General features: G+C 45.3%; 1 protein-coding gene across 1 annotated transcript in view; it reads left to right on the forward strand.

Annotated features, from left to right (window-relative positions):
- Window positions 1-20750, forward strand: part of LOC146404471 (uncharacterized) — a 31260-nt gene extending 10510 nt beyond the window's left edge. Inside the window, exons 4-16 of the mRNA XM_085016205.1 lie at window positions 953-1023; window positions 1484-1568; window positions 3112-3182; window positions 3654-3678; window positions 3990-4060; window positions 4514-4604; window positions 10866-10982; window positions 12746-12816; window positions 13585-13675; window positions 14373-14472; window positions 16414-16497; window positions 19745-19856; window positions 20622-20750. Of these exons, the coding sequence (XP_084872331.1) occupies window positions 953-1023; window positions 1484-1568; window positions 3112-3182; window positions 3654-3678; window positions 3990-4060; window positions 4514-4604; window positions 10866-10982; window positions 12746-12816; window positions 13585-13675; window positions 14373-14472; window positions 16414-16497; window positions 19745-19856; window positions 20622-20750 (1118 nt within the window). The remainder of the gene's footprint in view (window positions 1-952; window positions 1024-1483; window positions 1569-3111; window positions 3183-3653; window positions 3679-3989; window positions 4061-4513; window positions 4605-10865; window positions 10983-12745; window positions 12817-13584; window positions 13676-14372; window positions 14473-16413; window positions 16498-19744; window positions 19857-20621) is intronic.
- Window positions 20751-22884: the final 2134 nt, after the last annotated feature.

Consider the following 22884-nt stretch of genomic DNA (forward strand, 5'->3'; position numbering starts at 1 on the left):
ACAGTATCAAGCCTGAAGATTTTTCCCTTGTAGAACTTTGACTATATCTTGCCACTCTCTTCTGGCCTGTAGAGTTTCTGAATTGAAATCATCTGATCGCTTTATGGACTTTCCCTTATAATTCGAGTTTTGTGTTTCTCTTGCTGCCTCTAAAATTCTTTTTCTTTTAATTTTGCCATCTTTATTGTAATGTGTCTTGGTGTGGGCCTGTTTGGGTTCACCTTGTTTGGGGCCCTTGGTGCATCCTGTTTCTTGATATCTGTTGCCTTTAGATTTGGAAAGTTTTCAGACATGATTTCTTCAAATATAGTTTCAATCCCCTTTTCTTTCTCTTCTTCTGGAATTCCTCTTATGCGTAGATTGGCACCCTGTGTTTTACCCCATAGATCTCTTATATTGTTTTCCTGTTGTTTCATTTGGTTTTCCATATGCTGTCCTGATTGGGTCATTTCCATTATTCTATCTTCCAAGTCCCTAATTCATTCCCCTGCATTATTCATGCTGGTCTTTAATGCTTTTAACTCAGTTTGCATCTCTGCAAGTGAATTTTCTAATTGTTCTTGAGCTCCTCCTGATATTTTCTAGTTCCTTTCTAATGTAATATGCTTTCCTTTTTCTATCTGCTCTTGAAAGAAAAATGTATGTCTTCTAGAATCAGTTATTTGGGGAGGGAATCCTTAGAAGATGGGAAAGGTGGCACATTCTTGCTTGTTTTAGTGTGGAGGGCCAGATGGATTCCAGTTTTGTTCTTGGAAGTAGAATGACAGGTTTGCTGATGGAAAGTGACTTACAGGTAAAGGCGTGAGGCCAGGTACTCTAGTCCCAAGAAAAATCCATATTACCTTGAGTTGATGGAGGTTTGTCAGAAAGGCACTAGGTGTGTCTGTATGTGAAATGGCTAGTAGGATTCTTAGTGTGTCAAAATCCTGACCCTTAATCTTTGTACACATAGATGACCCTGAGGAAGCCATGGACAAACTGCCCAAAATTGAACCAAAAGAAGAATCCAACAGCTCCTCAAACGTTAGTGCAATTTATTTATCTGAGAAACAACATAGCTTCACTTCCAACATTTTTAATCAAATTCAACTCTGAAAGTCTACAAAGGTCAAATTAGTGGATAAGTAAAATTTCCTGGGTTATATGAATGTTAACTGAATGTCTCTCCCAATGGATGACTGATTCAAAAGAACATTTAAAAAGTGACAAGAGCAGATAGAATGGGCAGGTGTGGTTGGGAGCATGGTTAGTAGCAGAGAATTGCTCTCCTTGAAAGAGAATTTGGTAACTTTGTATCAAAGAGCACACAAGAGTTTTTCCAGGATAAATCGAAGCCTTTCTCCAAGATGACGCCTGTGTTTTTCCTTTGGGACCTGGGACTAAAGGAATTTTACATTTGGGTTTTCGACAGACAGACAATGAAAAACCTTGAGTCTGTAGAGCACAGGAGGCTTAGATGCTGTCACTGTCTACTTTTCTCTAGATGCTGAATGAGGAGGACACCAACAAAGATGGGGTGAATACAGAGATCAACACTCCAACGAACATTTGGGGTGAAGAGGAAGATGGTGGGTCTTCCTTGCTGGCATTGGTTGGGGAGAGGCCAGATCTGGGGTTCGTTTTTGGAAAGAGGGTTGTAGGTGTAGGGTTCACAGCTCTTTCCCAGTCATAGTGATGCACAAGTCATACTCGCCCTGGACATAAGTCTATCCTGTAGATGGTGCTTTGTGGTAAGATACGAGGCCTGGGAAGCGAGGTCCAAACATAAGCATGTGTAGTGTGAGCTTGTGGTTCCCCAGAACCTCTTGCCTGTTTCCACCACAAAGAGACACGTCAGCTTCATGGAGGACAAATCCCACCCCCTCTGAAGAGCTTCTCTGCATTCATGCATTCTCCCTTGACCACCACTGCTCCCAAGTTGGCTTAATGTTCCCATTGCTCAGATGGAGAGGGTGCCAAGCCATGTGGCCCAAGCCCTTGACCTCCTACATGGAAAAGCCAAAGGGGGACCCCGGCCGGGTTCCCCATGGGGTTGCTCTGGAACCCTGACCTGTGCCTCTCCCTCAGCAGGGAATCCTCAGTCATGGAGCCCTGAGGGGTGAGGGTCCCTGTCCCCCATCCATGCGTGGGCATAGCAGGGACTCCAGAGGTCCTGTAACACCTGCCCATCTCGAGAAGGTGGGCGGTCGGCGCTGGTGTCTTTGCTTCCACTTGGCCAAAACAGATCAGAATCAGGGGAATGTTTTCTCGTGTTGGATGGTGTCACGTTAAGACTTCCAACTGCCCACCCGAGGTGGCACACACCCAGGGGCTATTGCACATAAGAGCTCAGGGTGAAACTCCATCGTCAGCCTGGTGTCCGGCACCATGGTACAAAAACTTCTGCAGAGCTGGGCGAGAAGGAGTCAGTGCTCAGTCTTTGTGTCTCTCTGTGACAAACTGTCCCACTCGTCATAAGGCTCCTATGAGTGTGGGTAGCCTTTCACTCAGGGGACATGCACACCTCATGTAGAAAAGGGAGACTGGGAGAACAAGCAGGATGTGACTGAAAGTGGCTGTTATTGAGGGTAGGGTTTCCATAGAGTCACATCATCTATATTTGATTTTCTTTACGACAAGTGGTTGGTAAATACAATTACCAGCATACTTTCCTGGAATTGAAATGAGCCCTCCAGGACAGTTTAAAGTTTTAATCATCAACAATGTCTTACAGAAGATGCAATGAGTGCAGTAAAAACAACAGTGACTCTTGTGGCGCAGATGATCTGGGAAGAGGTCCAGCAGACCCTGGCCATTTAGCAGATATTTCAGATGGGCAGGAGATGTCTGGGTCCCTACGCTCCCAAGAGAGCTTGCCTTTGCGTGTCTTTGCCCATTGATGAGGGTCCTCTTTGCTAGAGAGCCACAGCTCTGGTTTCCTGTCTTGCCTGCCCTTCTCCTTTGCGTTCCTTCCTGCACCAAAGGGGCCGGCCCAGCAGCAGCTCAGCCCACACTTACCAGCCATGCACATCCATTCACTGACTCCCCACATCCTCCTCATCAAGAAAAACTCCCAGCGGGATTCCTGAGCATCACGCCCAGTGTCCTGACAGTTCCTCTGTGTGCCTGCAGATATCTCCGAGATAGCGCTGGATGATGTGCCTTCGGTGAAAATGGTGGGACGGCCTCCATTCGCTCCGCGGGTAAGTTGGGTTTTTAGTCTGAGCTTGCAGTGTTGCTTTATTTCCCCTTCATGGACATTCAGTTATGAAAACCTGAGCATGCACGTTCCAGACAATATGGACGATTCTGAGGGGTGGGACTCCCTGTCAAGCATGTTTGTTGCCAACTCCCGATGCCTGATTCCGCAGGACAGTGCAATAACAACACCTGTCCCAACCTGCAGAGGACAGAGCTCTTTCTTCAGAAGCATTTTTTCCTTGAGGGAAAGAGTTCTGTCACTTCCAACTGACATGGCCTTGGACATCCCGTCCTCTAGGACAAGTTCTTGCCTTTCTCCCTGAGAAGGGTTTGCTCTGCCTTTGCTGGGTTCTCTGGACTCCACCGCTGTTGTGCATTGGGTTTTCTGCTGTCACCAAGTGAAGGAAAGACCTGTGCAAATACATGACCTTGCGGTCTGATCCTCATGGCACTTTCTCCTCTTGTCATTGCAGGTGGCCTTCATGGTGAACAAAACACGTATGTATGCTAGAAGCACTCATCTGGGGGGAGGGGCACCTTAGAACATGAGGAAGGTGGCACTTTCTTGCTGATTTAATATGGAGCACCAGATGGTTTCCAGTTTTGTCCTTGGAAGTAGCGTAGAAAATTTATTGCCAGAAAGTGACTTACAGGTATAGTCATGAGACCAGGTACTGCAGTCCCAGTAATAAACCATATTACCATAAGTTGATGGAGGTTTGTTTGCAAGGGACCTGGGATGTCTATAAATGGCTGTTAGTATTGTGAGTGTGTCAAAATCCTGAGCATTTATCTGACCTACCTCATAGATGACACCGAGGACCCTATGGAGAAACGGCCCAGCATCAATGCTCAAAAAGCAGCTCTCTACTATGATCAGGTAATTACTTTTTACTTATTTGTGAAAAGTATATTTTCATATCCTGCTTTTTGAAAGAATACAAATATGAACATCTACAAAGTTCAACAGAGGGCATACTTAGGATTATCCTTGGTTAGATGCATAGTGAATGACTATCTATCTCAAGGCATGAAAGTTTCTAGATGTCATTAAGCAAAAGGAAAGCAGCCTTAAGAAGCTGGCTGAGAGCAGTGTTATCAGCAGAGAATTGCCCTCCTTGCAAGAGATTTTGGTGATTTGGTGTCAAAGTACACATAAGAATTCCTCCACGGAGATTTGAAGCCTCTGTCCAGGATGACCTCTGTGTTCTCTTTGGGACCATGGACTCGAGGCGTGTTTCCCTTTTGGGTTTTGATGGACAGAAAGACCATGACAATTCTTGTGTCCATAGAGACCAGGAAGCTGAGATCTCACACTGTTTTCTTGCACTAGATGATGACCAGTGAAACGACTAATGATAATGCAGTGACGTCAGAGATCACGACTCCAGTGACGAACAATCAGGTTGAAGTTGAAGAAGAAGGTGGGTCTTCCTTGCTGGCATTGGTTGGAGAGTGGCCAGATCCTGGGATGCTTTTGGAAAGGGGGTCGTCTGGGATGTTGAGCAGGCAGCTCTTTCCCGGTCAGAGTGATGCCCTGGTGGTACATGCCCTGGACACAAGTCTCTTGTGTTGATTCCTTGGGTTGTGACACATTAGGAGGGACAGGGAGTGAGGTCCATGTGTGCGCACATGTGGTGTAAGCATCTGTTTCCTCATGAGCTCGCTCCTATTTATACAGAAAATACACCTCTCAACTTTCCTTAAGACACATCCCATCACCTCCGCATACCACCTCTACAGGCATGCACTCATCCCTCACCGCCACTGTTCCCAATGGGGCAGAGACCGTTGGCCCAAGCTCTTGACCTCCTACGTGGAAAAGCCAAAGTGGGACCCAGGCTGGGTTCCCTATGGGGATGCTCTGGAGCCCTGCCTTGCGCCTCTCCCTCAGCCAGGATTTGATCATTCATGGGGAGCACGGAGCGGGGAGGGCCCCTGCTCTGTGTCTATGCCCGGGAAGACCAGGGTCTCCAGAGGTCCTGTTGATGCTGTGCATTTTAAAAGGTCCCTGCCAGTGCTGCTGTCATTGCTTCAACATGGCCAAAGCAGATGGGAATCGGAGAGGCGTCGTCTTGTATTGGACGGTGTCACTGTCATTCTTACGTTTGGCCACCCTAGGTAGCACACACCCAGGCGATGTTGCAAGTGAGAGCTCAGAGTGCACCCTCATCCTTAGCCTGGTGTCCGGCACCATTGTACAAACTCGCTGCCCATCTGGGTGAGAAGGACTCCGTGCTCCCTCTGTGTTTCTCTCCATGAAGTAAGCCCCTCTTGTTGTAAGGCTCTTGTGAGTGTGGACATCCTTTTGTTCAGGGCCCACGCACAAAATGAAGCCTGCAGAAAAACTGTCATGGGATGGATAGTGGCTGCTATTAATGGTTGGATTAGAGCATTGTCATGTCTTCTATTTTTGATTTTAAGATCAATGTATTGTGAATCCTTTCATTAGCATACTTTTCCTAGAAATTATCCCTCCAGTAAAGTTTTAACTTTTTAAATGATTTTTTATTTTTTCCATTATACTAGGTTTAAATTTTTCTGTTAATTTCTACGGTGCAGGAAAGTGATCCTGTCACGCACAGGTGCACACACGTGCGTGTGCACGTGCACATACACACAGGCATGCATACATTTTCTCCCATTATCCTCTATCACGTTCCTTCGTGAGTGACTGGATATTGTTCCCTGTGCAATCCAGTGGGCTCTCATTGCTTATCCAGTCCAGATGCAATGGTTTGCATCCCTTAAGCCCAGAGGCCCAGTCCATCCCACTCCCTCCCTGTCCCTGTTGGCAAGCACAAGTCCCTTCTCCAAGTCCTTGAGTTTCTATTCCGTGGAAAGGATCATTTGTGCTGTGTATTAGAGTCCAGGTATAAGTGCTATCGTACGGGATTGGTGTTTCTCTTTCTGAGGGACTTTGCTTAGTGTGAGCGTCTCTAGTTCCACCCACTTTGGTGCAAATGGCACTATTCCTTCCTTTTATGGCTGAGGAGTATCCCATTGTGTATCTATCCCACCTCCTCCTAACCCATTCACCTGTCGATGGACATTTAGGTTGTTTCCATGTCTTGGCTAGTGTGAGGAGTGCTGCAATGGACATTCAGCACTGTATGTAAACATCCATGGGTGCATGTATCTTGTTCAAGGCAAGTCTTGTCCCCATATTCGCCCAAGAGTGGGATTGCTGGGTCACATGCTAGTTCTACATTTAGTTTTCCAAGGTACCTGCATGGTGTTTTCCATAGCGGTTGTACCAAGCTACATTCCTACCAACAGGGTAGGAGGGAGGGTTCCCTCTTCTCCACACCCTCTCCAGCATTTGTTATTTCTAGACTTACTAATGATGGCCATTCTGACAGGTGTGAGGTGGTCCTTCTTCGTAGCCTTGATATGCCTTGTTCTAATCATTCATGATGTTGAGCATGTTTTGATGTGCCTGTTGGCTGGCTGTCTATCTTCCTTGGGTAACTGTCTGTTCAGTTCTCTTGCCCATTTTTCAAATGGGTTGTTGTTTGTTTTTGCTGTTGTGTTGGAAGTGTCTTGATTTGTGTGTGTGTGTGTGTGTGTGTGTGTGTGTGTGTGTGTGTTTTAGATGTTAGGCTGATGTCAGTTGCATCACTTGAAACTATTTTCTCCCATTCCATAGGCTGTGTTAGTTTTTATGAGTTCCTTTGCTGTGCAAGGGCTTATGGGCTTGATTAGGACTCATTTGTTTAGTTTTGCTTTGGTTTCTTTTTCCTTGCACTCAGTGTGACCTACAGAAATGCTTTGATGTCAGAGAATGTTTTGCGGACATTCTCCTCCAGGAGTTTGATGGTGTCTTGTCTTAACGTTTCAGTCTTTAAGCCGTTTTGAGTTTCTCTTTGTGCACGGTTTGAGGGTGTTTTCCAGTTTCATGGATTTTCATGTGGCTGTCCAGCTTCCCAGCACCACTCGCTGAACAGACTGTCTTTTCCCCATTTTACATTCTTGCCCCCTCAGTTGAAGAATAATTGACCGTCGGTTTGGGGGTTATTTCTGGGTTCTGCATTCTGTTCCAATGGTCTGTGTGTCGGTTTTGGTACCTTTACCACACTGTCTTGCTTACTGTAGCTTTGTAATATTGACCAAAGTCTGGGAGAGGTGTGCCTCCTGCCTGGTTTTTGTTCCTCAGGATTGCCTTGGCCATTCTGGGCCTGTTTTGGTTCCGTGTAAATGTTTGGATGGTTTTGTTCTACTTCTGTGAAAACTATCACAGGTGGGGATGGCATTGAATCTGTAGATTGCTTTGCGTAGAATGGCCATTTTTAGGATATTCATTTTTCCAAGCCAGGAGCATGGACTATCTCTCCCCTTCTTTGACTCCTCTTCAACTTCCTTGAGTCATGTTTTATTGCTCTCGGTGTAGAGGTCTTGCAGCTCCTGGCTCAGGTTGGTCCCTAGATAGTTAATGCTTTGGGTTCTTCCTTGGACCCCTGCTTGAGTGGCTAAGAGGAAGGCCGTCCCCTTCCCTGGAGTGAACACTGGGGGAGGTGTCTCCTTGCAAGCCTGGGGAGGGCAGCCTTCCTCCTGTTCCTTGGTCCTCTGCAGCTACCCGTGTGCACTCCAGGCCCCTTCTCCATCACCTTGTCTGCCGCCTCTCCTTGTTTTGTCTTCTTTGTTTCTGATTTACACAGGGTCCTTTTTCCCATGCGTCCTCACATGACAAAAACTAAAAAAGAACAAAGAGGAAAAGGGGAGAGCTCTCTTCTTCCTAGAGGGACTGCACCCTCATAAACTAATTGCCTCCCAAAGGCCCCACCTCCCGGTACCATCCCACTGGATGTTGGCATTCCAACATAGCCTCCGCTTAGGAGGGAACACAAAGATGCACGCCATAAGCACAGTAGCTTATGCTACTTATAGGCAGTGGGATTTGGTTAGGCTGTTCATGATACGATGCATGTAGCAGTGATTGTCTCCAAGTTGGCCCTGTTCCATCATTTTTACATCATTTGTCTTGATGCATCATTACTATTAGTCACCAACTTTTAAAAACATTTGTGGAATCAACTAGAGGAAGATTCCCTCCTCTCCCCCCACCACACACACACACAAATAAATAAACCACTGTGTGGCTTGGTCAAAGGAATGCCTAATCTACCTGGCAAACTGACTCTATATCCAAACTCAGTGAATTCTCCACTACCAAAATCAAGAGTTGGACATTTACAAGTTTCTTTTAATCACAAACTGAACGTGCCCCTCTTTGCCAGCAAACACCTACCAGTTCCTTTTGGGATAAGTAGGCACTTTGTACCGTACATCTAAGCTGTTTAAATGGATGAATCATTGGTGCACCATCACGCTCACATCCAATATGTTCTGAGATCTCTATTTGAGACACACATTACCGTGCGTGCTTTATAAAACATTCTGCTCACTTTGGGAATGGACTGGGATATTTCTGGCTGTCCATAACTTCTAGGGGAAAAGTTGTATCCGCTTCCTAAAAAACTGATTGGCCCTTTGACATGCATGTTTAGACATAGTCACAAGTGTTTAATAGAAAAATTTGTCTCAAAAGCCCCATACTTATGTTCCTAAGTAGTAAAAGCTTTTCTTCAGGGCGTCTTTAATCCTTAGTATGAATAAAAGTCATAATATTCTTCCTCCTTTCCTTTCTCAAAGCCAGAAATTACAAAAATAATTACTGATTTTCTTTCATTCTTTCTTTCTTTCTTTCTCTTTCTTTCTTTCTTTCTTTCTCTCTCTCTCTCTCTCTCTCTTAATTTCTTTTTTTTTTTCGGCAAATGAAAAACTCTCCTCAGGTTGTATGTACAAGTAACTGTAGCAAGATACAAGCATGTGACAAATTGGAAAATTATTTTTAATATGCATCAAAAATATTACTTTTGGACTTCCCGTCGTGGCGCAGTGGTTGATGAATCCGACTAGGAACCATGAGGTTGCGGGTTCGGTCCCTGCCCTTGTTCAGTGGGTTAACGATCTGGCGTTGCCTTGAGCTGTGGTGTAGGTTGCAGATGCGGCTCATATCTGGCGTTGCTGTGGCTATGGCGTAGGCTGGTGGCTACAGCTCCAATAGACCCCTAGCCTGGGAACCCCCATATGCTGCGGGAACGGCCCAAGAAGAAATAGCAAAAAAGATTAAAAAAAAAGAAAATATTAAAAAAATAAAAAAATATATTAGTTTTTGTGAGGAGAAAACCTGAATAGGGCACTGCAGAATAGCAGTCGAAATGAAAGATGAAAATATTCACCCTGGTTATAATAAGCGTGAATCTCACATTTTGAAATGGTTTGATCTGCAAATGTCTGGTGACTCAGGAAGAGTAGAAATGGAGGGGTATGATCATTGAAACAGTAATGGGACTTCTTTAAGTTCTCCACCTGCTGGCTTTTTGGCTCTCCCCCCTGCAGGGTTTGCTCTCAACTCCTCCTGGGGGGCAGGTCATTCTCTCTCACAGAAAATTATTTTCTTAATCAGAGAGTTATGTGGGAGCCTGGGATTCAATTTTGGAAATGAAAAGCTTCCTCTGAGAAGCCAAGCTTTTCCACGGAAACACGCTTTCTGCCAGAAGCAGTTGGACCCATCTTGTGCAGGGTTGACTTCCCCCTGAGAGTTGTATGATGACACATCACCATGGTAATGTGCTTATGCACTTCTTGCCTCATGGTCAGACTGTCACTCTGTGGCCTGAGAGGTTCGTATGTGGTGGCCAGTGCGAAGCTCTCACTTCACGGCTCATGCTTTAGGAATGGGCAATCTCAATTGCTGTTCCAAAGGTGAGTTTACATTGATCCCCTGGTGGCTGTTCCTTCAAATGGGCTCACTCACTTTTTCACATGCATTTTTCTTCTTAGATATTTCTTGTCATTTCTACCACTCTGAGCTATCTATAGAGTTATAACTTCCACCTTTGTTGTGTTAATTAATATGTCTGGTCCACCTGCCTCAGATTCATCACTCGTCATTGTTGTGACCCTTGGACTGCCACTTCGTTACTCCTCATGTCGGTCCTGTTTGCACTTCCTCACCTGCAACAGGACTGAGTATCAGAGGAGATGAAAATAGATACTGTCCATCAGCTGCACAGCATCGATCCCATGAAGATGCTGGGGCATAAGCTTCCACCCTTCCTGACTTGAGGCATCCATTTACCCTCTCTGGCTTCAACCACCACTGAGTGTCTAGCTTACTCTTGCCACCACTCAAGGATGAACACATACGGAGCATTGACGAGGCACCCGTCCTTCCTTTTTCTAAAATGTTACCCGTACTTCATGAAGTCGTCCTCATAACATCGTACTAAAAGTCAGCCAGAAGACCAGTTCAAACACATTTAGAAGAATCTTTCCACCTCTTAGAACAGGGCATCGAGGCCCTTAGGGATCTACAACCCTTTCCCCAGGTTCATGATTCTTCTAAATGTGTTTGAACCAGACCATTAGGCACGATCACTCTACTTTCCTGTGTTTCTAGAAGGTCTCAGTTAAACAAAGGCATTTGTTCCAAACTCCTGTCTTTCGGTTGTTTTAAACTGCATGATCCTTCTAAGTCTGACTTTGATCCAGGCAGCACTCCTGGGCAGCTGGTGAGCCAGGGGACCAAAAGATAAAATGGAATAAACGAGTATGAATTTCCCTATGGTCTTCTGACAGCAAGATGTCAACTGTCCTCCCTGTTCTGATAGATTGCATAGGATGCTGCTTCCAGATTCAAAGAAACAATGGACAGAAGTCACAAAGATCAACCTCTGGTTGCATCAGAAAGTTATACTCCCGGTGCCACAAGCAGTTACACCCAGCAGGTGGGCCAGGTACATGGAGATTTTCTCATTAAGTGCATGCAAGGATAAGTTTTCTTTCATGTCCCCTGTATATGAATGAACGAGGAAGTATTATGTGATATCCTGTGTGTGTGTGTGTGTGTGTGTGTGTGTGTGTGTGTGTGTGTGTGTGGCCAAATTGAAACATACTTGGTCAGGTGGTGGTGTAATACTTGTGGAAATAAAACTACTTTGAAATCTCAATAGCTGGTTGATGGTTAAGAGTGAAGATGATGTCTAGCTAGGGTGTAGATGATAACTGGCTTTTGGACATTAGCTGATATGTCTCCCTCAGGGAGACCATGTTTCCAGATGTCTTTCAATTATTAGACATTGTTTAGACCTGGATTGTGTGGACAAAGAAGTCAAATGACACAGACGGTTCCTAAATCCCACCACTCCAGGTCCAGCCATTGGTGGTACCTTTATTACAATTAGTGGAACACTGTGGATACCTTTTTATTAATGAAACATCTATAGTTTGCCTTGGGAGTCATACTTGGTGTTCTTATAAGCTCTGCTCTTTGACAGATGCGCAATGTGATTTCTCACCACTGTAGCACAGAGAAATCCATACCCGAATGCTCCTTGGCGTATTTCTCCCAGGGGTCCAAAGATGGGCAGTACACAAAAGGCTTTGATGAATGTGATGATGAATGAGATGACTGGCAAAATGAAATGCAAAAGATACTCCGAATGAGCTACTCTTTAGCCACAGAGTGGCATTAAAGCTCGAAATATGTTAGAGTAGGGGTGGACCAGATAATACAAAAATCTATTGTGGTGAGTGAAATGAGGCAGGCACAGCAAGACAAATATCATGTAATTCTGCTTGTGTAGGCAAATTCCTATTAACAGAAGTAGAAATTACCAGGGCCTGGCGGCAAGGGGAAGGTGAGTTATGATGGGTCATGTCGGGCATGATGACAAAGGTGTGGGTGTAGGTAGGGTTGATGGGTACTAAAGCATGTGGAAGTCAAAAAGGCTACGGGACTGTATGGTTAACAATTGTGCAAAGGACAAATATTATATCTGTGTCATCACGCAAAAGGAAGTAAAAAAAATAATCAAGGAGAAGAGATGCTGAACAGAAGCAGGGCATGTGAATGTGTGGAGATGAAATGGTCTTGTAACCTTTCAAGAAGTAGTGGGAATCGCCCTGGGATGTAAAATAGGCTGGAGGAGTCATTGGACTCTGTCCTTGAAACGTAGCATGAATTATTTTTGTTTTGTTATGCTATGTGTTTACGGCCACACCTGTGGCATACGGAAGTTCCCAGGGTAGGGATCGACTCAGAGCTGTACCCAGACATGGCAACACCGGATCCAGGCCACATGTGCACACTACACTGCAGCATGCAGCAACCCTGGATCCTTAAGCCCCTGAGGGAAGCTAGGGAGTGAACCTGCATCCTCACGGAGACAGCTTTGTGTCCTTAACACACTGAGCCACAGTGGGAGGTCCGCAGAACATGAATTTGGAATTTACCTTTTTTCAAATGGCCTACATTGAGTTGATTGTGTTGGCTTTAGCTAGGAAGCTTAAAGCTCCCCTTCTCATTATGTCAAGGAACCTCCCCTTGGCCAGCCTCATCCCACTGGAATGGTCGGCCAACAGCACGAGGGCCCATACTTAATAATCTCCCATCCTTCCCCTCCCTCCCTGTGTTCACACACCACTCCCCAACAATGCTGCCTGAATAATTCCTGAGCAGCATCACCAATATCATGACCCTTCATCTGTGTCCTCCTAGAAAAAATGGAGGAATTCCAGGCAGAGCTGCCCAGCATCACAGGAGAAACAGAGGCTCCAACTGGCTCCATCGTAAGTGCCTTTTATTATCTGAGATCAAAGCATAACTTCATTTCCTCAATTTTTCTTTTTTCTTGTTGCTTCTCTCTCTCTCTCTCTCTCTCTCTCTCTCTCTCTCTCTCTCTCTCTCTCTCTCAGGGCCACACCCTCAGCATATGGAGTGTCTCAGGCTAGGGATCTAATCAGAACTACGGCTGCCAGCGTACCCTACAGCCACAGCAAATCTCGATGTGAGCCGAGTCGGTGACCTACACCACAGCGCATGGCAACACCAGACCCTTAACCCACTGAGCGAGTCCAGGGATCAAACCCGCAACCTCATGCTTTCTAGTCAGTTTTGGTTCCACTGTGCCAAGACGGGAACTCCAATTTCCTCCTTTTGTCTACCAATTTCAACTATGAAAGTCTACACTGTTCAAATCAGTGGAGACCTACATTTTTCCTGGGTTGGATGCATGTTGACTGAATGTCTCTCCCAATGTGTGACTGATTGAAAAAATGACAATAGCCTTTAGAAACTGGAAGTATGGCTGAGAGCAGTGTTATCAGCAGAGAATTGCCCTCCTTGCAAGAGATTTTGGTGATTTGGTGTCAAAGTACACATAAGAATTCCTCCACGGAGATTTGAAGCCTCTGTCCAGGATGACCTCTGTGTTCTCTTTGGGACCATGGACTCGAGGCGTGTTTCCCTTTTGGGTTTTGATGGACAGAAAGACCATGACAATTCTTGTGTCCATAGAGACCAGGAAGCTGAGATCTCACACTGTTTTCTTGCACTAGATGATGACCAGTGAAACGACTAATGATAATGCAGTGACGTCAGAGATCACGACTCCAGTGACGAACAATCAGGTTGAAGTTGAAGAAGAAGGTGGGTCTTCCTTGCTGGCATTGGTTGGAGAGTGGCCAGATCCTGGGATGCTTTTGGAAAGGGGGTCGTCTGGGATGTTGAGCAGGCAGCTCTTTCCCGGTCAGAGTGATGCCCTGGTGGTACATGCCCTGGACACAAGTCTCTTGTGTTGATTCCTTGGGTTGTGACACATTAGGAGGGACAGGGAGTGAGGTCCATGTGTGCGCACATGTGGTGTAAGCATCTGTTTCCTCATGAGCTCGCTCCTATTTATACAGAAAATACACCTCTCAACTTTCCTTAAGACACATCCCATCACCTCCGCATACCACCTCTACAGGCATGCACTCATCCCTCACCGCCACTGTTCCCAATGGGGCAGAGACCGTTGGCCCAAGCTCTTGACCTCCTACGTGGAAAAGCCAAAGTGGGACCCAGGCTGGGTTCCCTATGGGGATGCTCTGGAGCCCTGCCTTGCGCCTCTCCCTCAGCCAGGATTTGATCATTCATGGGGAGCACGGAGCGGGGAGGGCCCCTGCTCTGTGTCTATGCCCGGGAAGACCAGGGTCTCCAGAGGTCCTGTCGATGCTGTGCATTTTAAAAGGTCCCTGCCAGTGCTGCTGTCATTGCTTCAACACGGCCAAAGCAGATGGGAATCGGAGAGGCGTCGTCTTGTATTGGACGGTGTCACTGTCATTCTTACGTTTGGCCACCCTAGGTAGCACACACCCAGGCGATGTTGCAAGTGAGAGCTCAGAGTGCACCCTCATCCTTAGCCTGGTGTCCGGCACCATTGTACAAACTCGCTGCCCATCTGGGTGAGAAGGACTCCGTGCTCCCTCTGTGTTTCTCTCCATGAAGTAAGCCCCTCTTGTTGTAAGGCTCTTGTGAGTGTGGACATCCTTTTGTTCAGGGCCCACGCACAAAATGAAGCCTGCAGAAAAACTGTCATGGGATGGATAGTGGCTGCTATTAATGGTTGGATTAGAGCATTGTCATGTCTTCTATTTTTGATTTTAAGATCAATGTATTGTGAATCCTTTCATTAGCATACTTTTCCTAGAAATTATCCCTCCAGTAAAGTTTTAACTTTTTAAATGATTTTTTATTTTTTCCATTATACTAGGTTTAAATTTTTCTGTTAATTTCTACGGTGCAGGAAAGTGATCCTGTCACGCACAGGTGCACACACGTGCGTGTGCACGTGCACATACACACAGGCATGCATACATTTTCTCCCATTATCCTCTATCACGTTCCTTCGTGAGTGACTGGATATTGTTCCCTGTGCAATCCAGTGGGCTCTCATTGCTTATCCAGTCCAGATGCAATGGTTTGCATCCCTTAAGCCCAGAGGCCCAGTCCATCCCACTCCCTCCCTGTCCCTGTTGGCAAGCACAAGTCCCTTCTCCAAGTCCTTGAGTTTCTATTCCGTGGAAAGGATCATTTGTGCTGTGTATTAGAGTCCAGGTATAAGTGCTATCGTACGGGATTGGTGTTTCTCTTTCTGAGGGACTTTGCTTAGTGTGAGCGTCTCTAGTTCCACCCACTTTGGTGCAAATGGCACTATTCCTTCCTTTTATGGCTGAGGAGTATCCCATTGTGTATCTATCCCACCTCCTCCTAACCCATTCACCTGTCGATGGACATTTAGGTTGTTTCCATGTCTTGGCTAGTGTGAGGAGTGCTGCAATGGACATTCAGCACTGTATGTAAACATCCATGGGTGCATGTATCTTGTTCAAGGCAAGTCTTGTCCCCATATTCGCCCAAGAGTGGGATTGCTGGGTCACATGCTAGTTCTACATTTAGTTTTCCAAGGTACCTGCATGGTGTTTTCCATAGCGGTTGTACCAAGCTACATTCCTACCAACAGGGTAGGAGGGAGGGTTCCCTCTTCTCCACACCCTCTCCAGCATTTGTTATTTCTAGACTTACTAATGATGGCCATTCTGACAGGTGTGAGGTGGTCCTTCTTCGTAGCCTTGATATGCCTTGTTCTAATCATTCATGATGTTGAGCATGTTTTGATGTGCCTGTTGGCTGGCTGTCTATCTTCCTTGGGTAACTGTCTGTTCAGTTCTCTTGCCCATTTTTCAAATGGGTTGTTGTTTGTTTTTGCTGTTGTGTTGGAAGTGTCTTGATTTGTGTGTGTGTGTGTGTGTGTGTGTGTGTGTGTGTGTGTGTGTGTGTTTTAGATGTTAGGCTGATGTCAGTTGCATCACTTGAAACTATTTTCTCCCATTCCATAGGCTGTGTTAGTTTTTATGAGTTCCTTTGCTGTGCAAGGGCTTATGGGCTTGATTAGGACTCATTTGTTTAGTTTTGCTTTGGTTTCTTTTTCCTTGCACTCAGTGTGACCTACAGAAATGCTTTGATGTCAGAGAATGTTTTGCGGACATTCTCCTCCAGGAGTTTGATGGTGTCTTGTCTTAACGTTTCAGTCTTTAAGCCGTTTTGAGTTTCTCTTTGTGCACGGTTTGAGGGTGTTTTCCAGTTTCATGGATTTTCATGTGGCTGTCCAGCTTCCCAGCACCACTCGCTGAACAGACTGTCTTTTCCCCATTTTACATTCTTGCCCCCTCAGTTGAAGAATAATTGACCGTCGGTTTGGGGGTTATTTCTGGGTTCTGCATTCTGTTCCAATGGTCTGTGTGTCGGTTTTGGTACCTTTACCACACTGTCTTGCTTACTGTAGCTTTGTAATATTGACCAAAGTCTGGGAGAGGTGTGCCTCCTGCCTGGTTTTTGTTCCTCAGGATTGCCTTGGCCATTCTGGGCCTGTTTTGGTTCCGTGTAAATGTTTGGATGGTTTTGTTCTACTTCTGTGAAAACTATCACAGGTGGGGATGGCATTGAATCTGTAGATTGCTTTGCGTAGAATGGCCATTTTTAGGATATTCATTTTTCCAAGCCAGGAGCATGGACTATCTCTCCCCTTCTTTGACTCCTCTTCAACTTCCTTGAGTCATGTTTTATTGCTCTCGGTGTAGAGGTCTTGCAGCTCCTGGCTCAGGTTGGTCCCTAGATAGTTAATGCTTTGGGTTCTTCCTTGGACCCCTGCTTGAGTGGCTAAGAGGAAGGCCGTCCCCTTCCCTGGAGTGAACACTGGGGGAGGTGTCTCCTTGCAAGCCTGGGGAGGGCAGCCTTCCTCCTGTTCCTTGGTCCTCTGCAGCTACCCGTGTGCACTCCAGGCCCCTTCTCCATCACCTTGTCTGCCGCCTCTCCTTGTTTTGTCTTCTTTGTTTCTGATTTACACAGGGTCCTTTTTCCCATGCGTCCTCACATGACAAAAACTAAAAAAGAACAAAGAGGAAAAGGGGAGAGCTCTCTTCTTCCTAGAGGGACTGCACCCTCATAAACTAATTGCCTCCCAAAGGCCCCACCTCCCGGTACCATCCCACTGGATGTTGGCATTCCAACATAGCCTCCGCTTAGGAGGGAACACAAAGATGCACGCCATAAGCACAGTAGCTTATGCTACTTATAGGCAGTGGGATTTGGTTAGGCTGTTCATGATACGATGCATGTAGCAGTGATTGTCTCCAAGTTGGCCCTGTTCCATCATTTTTACATCATTTGTCTTGATGCATCATTACTATTAGTCACCAACTTTTAAAAACATTTGTGGAATCAACTAGAGGAAGATTCCCTCCTCTCCCCCCACCACACACACACACAAATAAATAAACCACTGTGTGGCTTGGTCAAAGGAATGCCTAATCTACCTGGCAAACTGACTCTATATCCAAACTCAGTGAATTCTCCACTACCAAAATCAAGAGTTGGACATTTACAAGTTTCTTTTAATCACAAACTGAACGTGCCCCTCTTTGCCAGCAAACACCTACCAGTTCCTTTTGGGATAAGTAGGCACTTTGTACCGTACATCTAAGCTGTTTAAATGGATGAATCATTGGTGCACCATCACGCTCACATCCAATATGTTCTGAGATCTCTATTTGAGACACACATTACCGTGCGTGCTTTATAAAACATTCTGCTCACTTTGGGAATGGACTGGGATATTTCTGGCTGTCCATAACTTCTAGGGGAAAAGTTGTATCCGCTTCCTAAAAAACTGATTGGCCCTTTGACATGCATGTTTAGACATAGTCACAAGTGTTTAATAGAAAAATTTGTCTCAAAAGCCCCATACTTATGTTCCTAAGTAGTAAAAGCTTTTCTTCAGGGCGTCTTTAATCCTTAGTATGAATAAAAGTCATAATATTCTTCCTCCTTTCCTTTCTCAAAGCCAGAAATTACAAAAATAATTACTGATTTTCTTTCATTCTTTCTTTCTTTCTTTCTCTTTCTTTCTTTCTCTCTCTCTCTCTCTCTCTCTCTCTCTCTCTCTCTCTCTCTCTCTCTCTCTTAATTTCTTTTTTTTTTCCGGCAAATGAAAAACTCTCCTCAGGTTGTATGTACAAGTAACTGTAGCAAGATACAAGCATGTGACAAATTGGAAAATTATTTTTAATATGCATCAAAAATATTACTTTTGGACTTCCCGTCGTGGCGCAGTGGTTGATGAATCCGACTAGGAACCATGAGGTTGCGGGTTCGGTCCCTGCCCTTGTTCAGTGGGTTAACGATCCGGCGTTGCCTTGAGCTGTGGTGTAGGTTGCAGATGCGGCTCATATCTGGCGTTGCTGTGGCTATGGCGTAGGCTGGTGGCTACAGCTCCAATAGACCCCTAGCCTGGGAACCCCCATATGCTGCGGGAACGGCCCAAGAAGAAATAGCAAAAAAGATTAAAAAAAAAGAAAATATTAAAAAAATAAAAAAATATATTAGTTTTTGTGAGGAGAAAACCTGAATAGGGCACTGCAGAATAGCAGTCGAAATGAAAGATGAAAATATTCACCCTGGTTATAATAAGCGTGAATCTCACATTTTGAAATGGTTTGATCTGCAAATGTCTGGTGACTCAGGAAGAGTAGAAATGGAGGGGTATGATCATTGAAACAGTAATGGGACTTCTTTAAGTTCTCCACCTGCTGGCTTTTTGGCTCTCCCCCCTGCAGGGTTTGCTCTCAACTCCTCCTGGGGGGCAGGTCATTCTCTCTCACAGAAAATTATTTTCTTAATCAGAGAGTTATGTGGGAGCCTGGGATTCAATTTTGGAAATGAAAAGCTTCCTCTGAGAAGCCAAGCTTGTCCACGGAAACACGCTTTCTGCCAGAAGCAGTTGGACCCATCTTGTGCAGGGTTGACTTCCCCCTGAGAGTTGTATGATGACACATCACCATGGTAATGTGCTTATGCACTTCTTGCCTCATGGTCAGACTGTCACTCTGTGGCCTGAGAGGTTTGTATGTGGTGGCCAGTGCGAAGCTCTCACTTCACGGCTCATGCTTTAGGAATGGGCAATCTCAATTGCTGTTCCAAAGGTGAGTTTACATTGATCCCCTGGTGGCTGTTCCTTCAAATGGGCTCACTCACTTTTTCACATGCATTTTTCTTCTTAGATATTTCTTGTCATTTCTACCACTCTGAGCTATCTATAGAGTTATAACTTCCACCTTTGTTGTGTTAATTAATATGTCTGGTCCACCTGCCTCAGATTCATCACTCGTCATTGTTGTGACCCTTGGACTGCCACTTCGTTACTCCTCATGTCGGTCCTGTTTGCACTTCCTCACCTGCAACAGGACTGAGTATCAGAGGAGATGAAAATAGATACTGTCCATCAGCTGCACAGCATCGATCCCATGAAGATGCTGGGGCATAAGCTTCCACCCTTCCTGACTTGAGGCATCCATTTACCCTCTCTGGCTTCAACCACCACTGAGTGTCTAGCTTACTCTTGCCACCACTCAAGGATGAACACATACGGAGCATTGACGAGGCACCCGTCCTTCCTTTTTCTAAAATGTTACCCGTACTTCATGAAGTCGTCCTCATAACATCGTACTAAAAGTCAGCCAGAAGACCAGTTCAAACACATTTAGAAGAATCTTTCCACCTCTTAGAACAGGGCATCGAGGCCCTTAGGGATCTACAACCCTTTCCCCAGGTTCATGATTCTTCTAAATGTGTTTGAACCAGACCATTAGGCACGATCACTCTACTTTCCTGTGTTTCTAGAAGGTCTCAGTTAAACAAAGGCATTTGTTCCAAACTCCTGTCTTTCGGTTGTTTTAAACTGCATGATCCTTCTAAGTCTGACTTTGATCCAGGCAGCACTCCTGGGCAGCTGGTGAGCCAGGGGACCAAAAGATAAAATGGAATAAACGAGTATGAATTTCCCTATGGTCTTCTGACAGCAAGATGTCAACTGTCCTCCCTGTTCTGATAGATTGCATAGGATGCTGCTTCCAGATTCAAAGAAACAATGGACAGAAGTCACAAAGATCAACCTCTGGTTGCATCAGAAAGTTATACTCCCGGTGCCACAAGCAGTTACACCCAGCAGGTGGGCCAGGTACATGGAGATTTTCTCATTAAGTGCATGCAAGGATAAGTTTTCTTTCATGTCCCCTGTATATGAATGAACGAGGAAGTATTATGTGATATCCTGTGTGTGTGTGTGTGTGTGTGTGTGTGTGTGTGTGTGTGTGTGTGTGGCCAAATTGAAACATACTTGGTCAGGTGGTGGTGTAATACTTGTGGAAATAAAACTACTTTGAAATCTCAATAGCTGGTTGATGGTTAAGAGTGAAGATGATGTCTAGCTAGGGTGTAGATGATAACTGGCTTTTGGACATTAGCTGATATGTCTCCCTCAGGGAGACCATGTTTCCAGATGTCTTTCAATTATTAGACATTGTTTAGACCTGGATTGTGTGGACAAAGAAGTCAAATGACACAGACGGTTCCTAAATCCCACCACTCCAGGTCCAGCCATTGGTGGTACCTTTATTACAATTAGTGGAACACTGTGGATACCTTTTTATTAATGAAACATCTATAGTTTGCCTTGGGAGTCATACTTGGTGTTCTTATAAGCTCTGCTCTTTGACAGATGCGCAATGTGATTTCTCACCACTGTAGCACAGAGAAATCCATACCCGAATGCTCCTTGGCGTATTTCTCCCAGGGGTCCAAAGATGGGCAGTACACAAAAGGCTTTGATGAATGTGATGATGAATGAGATGACTGGCAAAATGAAATGCAAAAGATACTCCGAATGAGCTACTCTTTAGCCACAGAGTGGCATTAAAGCTCGAAATATGTTAGAGTAGGGGTGGACCAGATAATACAAAAATCTATTGTGGTGAGTGAAATGAGGCAGGCACAGCAAGACAAATATCATGTAATTCTGCTTGTGTAGGCAAATTCCTATTAACAGAAGTAGAAATTACCAGGGCCTGGCGGCAAGGGGAAGGTGAGTTATGATGGGTCATGTCGGGCATGATGACAAAGGTGTGGGTGTAGGTAGGGTTGATGGGTACTAAAGCATGTGGAAGTCAAAAAGGCTACAGGACTGTATGGTTAACAATTGTGCAAAGGACAAATATTATATCTGTGTCATCACGCAAAAGGAAGTAAAAAAAATAATCAAGGAGAAGAGATGCTGAACAGAAGCAGGGCATGTGAATGTGTGGAGATGAAATGGTCTTGTAACCTTTCAAGAAGTAGTGGGAATCGCCCTGGGATGTAAAATAGGCTGGAGGAGTCATTGGACTCTGTCCTTGAAACGTAGCATGAATTATTTTTGTTTTGTTATGCTATGTGTTTACGGCCACACCTGTGGCATACGGAAGTTCCCAGGGTAGGGATCGACTCAGAGCTGTACCCAGACATGGCAACACCGGATCCAGGCCACATGTGCACACTACACTGCAGCATGCAGCAACCCTGGATCCTTAAGCCCCTGAGGGAAGCTAGGGAGTGAACCTGCATCCTCACGGAGACAGCTTTGTGTCCTTAACACACTGAGCCACAGTGGGAGGTCCGCAGAACATGAATTTGGAATTTACCTTTTTTCAAATGGCCTACATTGAGTTGATTGTGTTGGCTTTAGCTAGGAAGCTTAAAGCTCCCCTTCTCATTATGTCAAGGAACCTCCCCTTGGCCAGCCTCATCCCACTGGAGTGGTCGGCCAACAGCACGAGGGCCCATACTTAATAATCTCCCATCCTTCCCCTCCCTCCCTGTGTTCACACACCACTCCCCAACAATGCTGCCTGAATAATTCCTGAGCAGCATTACCAATATTGTGACCCTTACTCTATGTATTCCTAGGAAAACTCTCAGTAATTTTGGAAGAGTCGTCATCTTTCTCCACAGTAAGTGCCTTTTATTATCTGAGATCAAAGCATAACTTCATTTCCTCCTTGTTTTCAAGCAAATTCAAGCATGAAAGTCTATACTGTTCAAAGTGTGGAGACTTACTTTTTTCCTGGGTTGGGTGATTTTTGACTGAATGCCTTTCCAAATGAATGACTGATTGAAAAGGAGATTTTTCAATATGATAGCATCAGTTACAAACTGCATGTGTGGTTCAGATCATTTTCTCCACAGAGTATTACCCTCCTTGAAAGAGAATTTTGTAATTTTTGGTCAAAATAGTCTTGAGAGGTCTTCCAGGAAATTTTGAAGCCTTTCTCACAGATGGATGACCTCTCTGTTTTCTTTGGGACCACGGACTCAAGGGAAGTTTCCATTTGGTTTTCTGAGAAAAGAAATACAGTGAAATGTCCTTTGTCCATAGAGCCCACAAAGCTTAGATTCTCACACTGTTTTCTTTTCTCTAGTCGACGAAGGAGAAGACTAACAGCAGCGGTGTGTATTCAGAGATCATCACTCCAGTGACGAACAATCTGGGTGTAGTAGAATGTGGGGCTTTCTTGCTGGCATTGGTTGCAGAGCCTCCAGATCCTGGGGTCCTTTTGGAAAGAGAGTTGGGGGTGTAGAGCATGCAGCTTTTTGCCACTCATAGTGATGCCCAAGATGTCCATGCCCTGGACACAAGTCTATCATGTTGATGCCTTGGGTTGTTACATGTTATGAGGGACAAGGAGCGAGGTCCATGTGTGAGCACATGTGGTATGTTTCCTCATGAGATATTTTTCATATTTACATGGACAAGACAATCATCAAATTTCCCTAACACAAACTCCATCCCTTCTGCAAGCTTGTCTACATTCACGCATTCTCCCATCACCAGCACTGTTCCCAAGTTGGCTTAATTTTCCTGTTGCTCAGGTGGAGATGGTGCAGAGCCACATGTCCTAAGCTCTTGACCACCTACGTGGAAAAGCCAAAGTGGGACCCAGGCTGGG

This window comes from Sus scrofa, chromosome 3 (genome assembly GCF_054392235.1).
Source record: "Sus scrofa isolate SSC_HxYL_T2T_F1_AM1 chromosome 3, Sscrofa_HxYL_maternal_Yorkshire_Landrace_v2.0, whole genome shotgun sequence".
NCBI lineage: Eukaryota > Metazoa > Chordata > Mammalia > Artiodactyla > Suidae > Sus > Sus scrofa.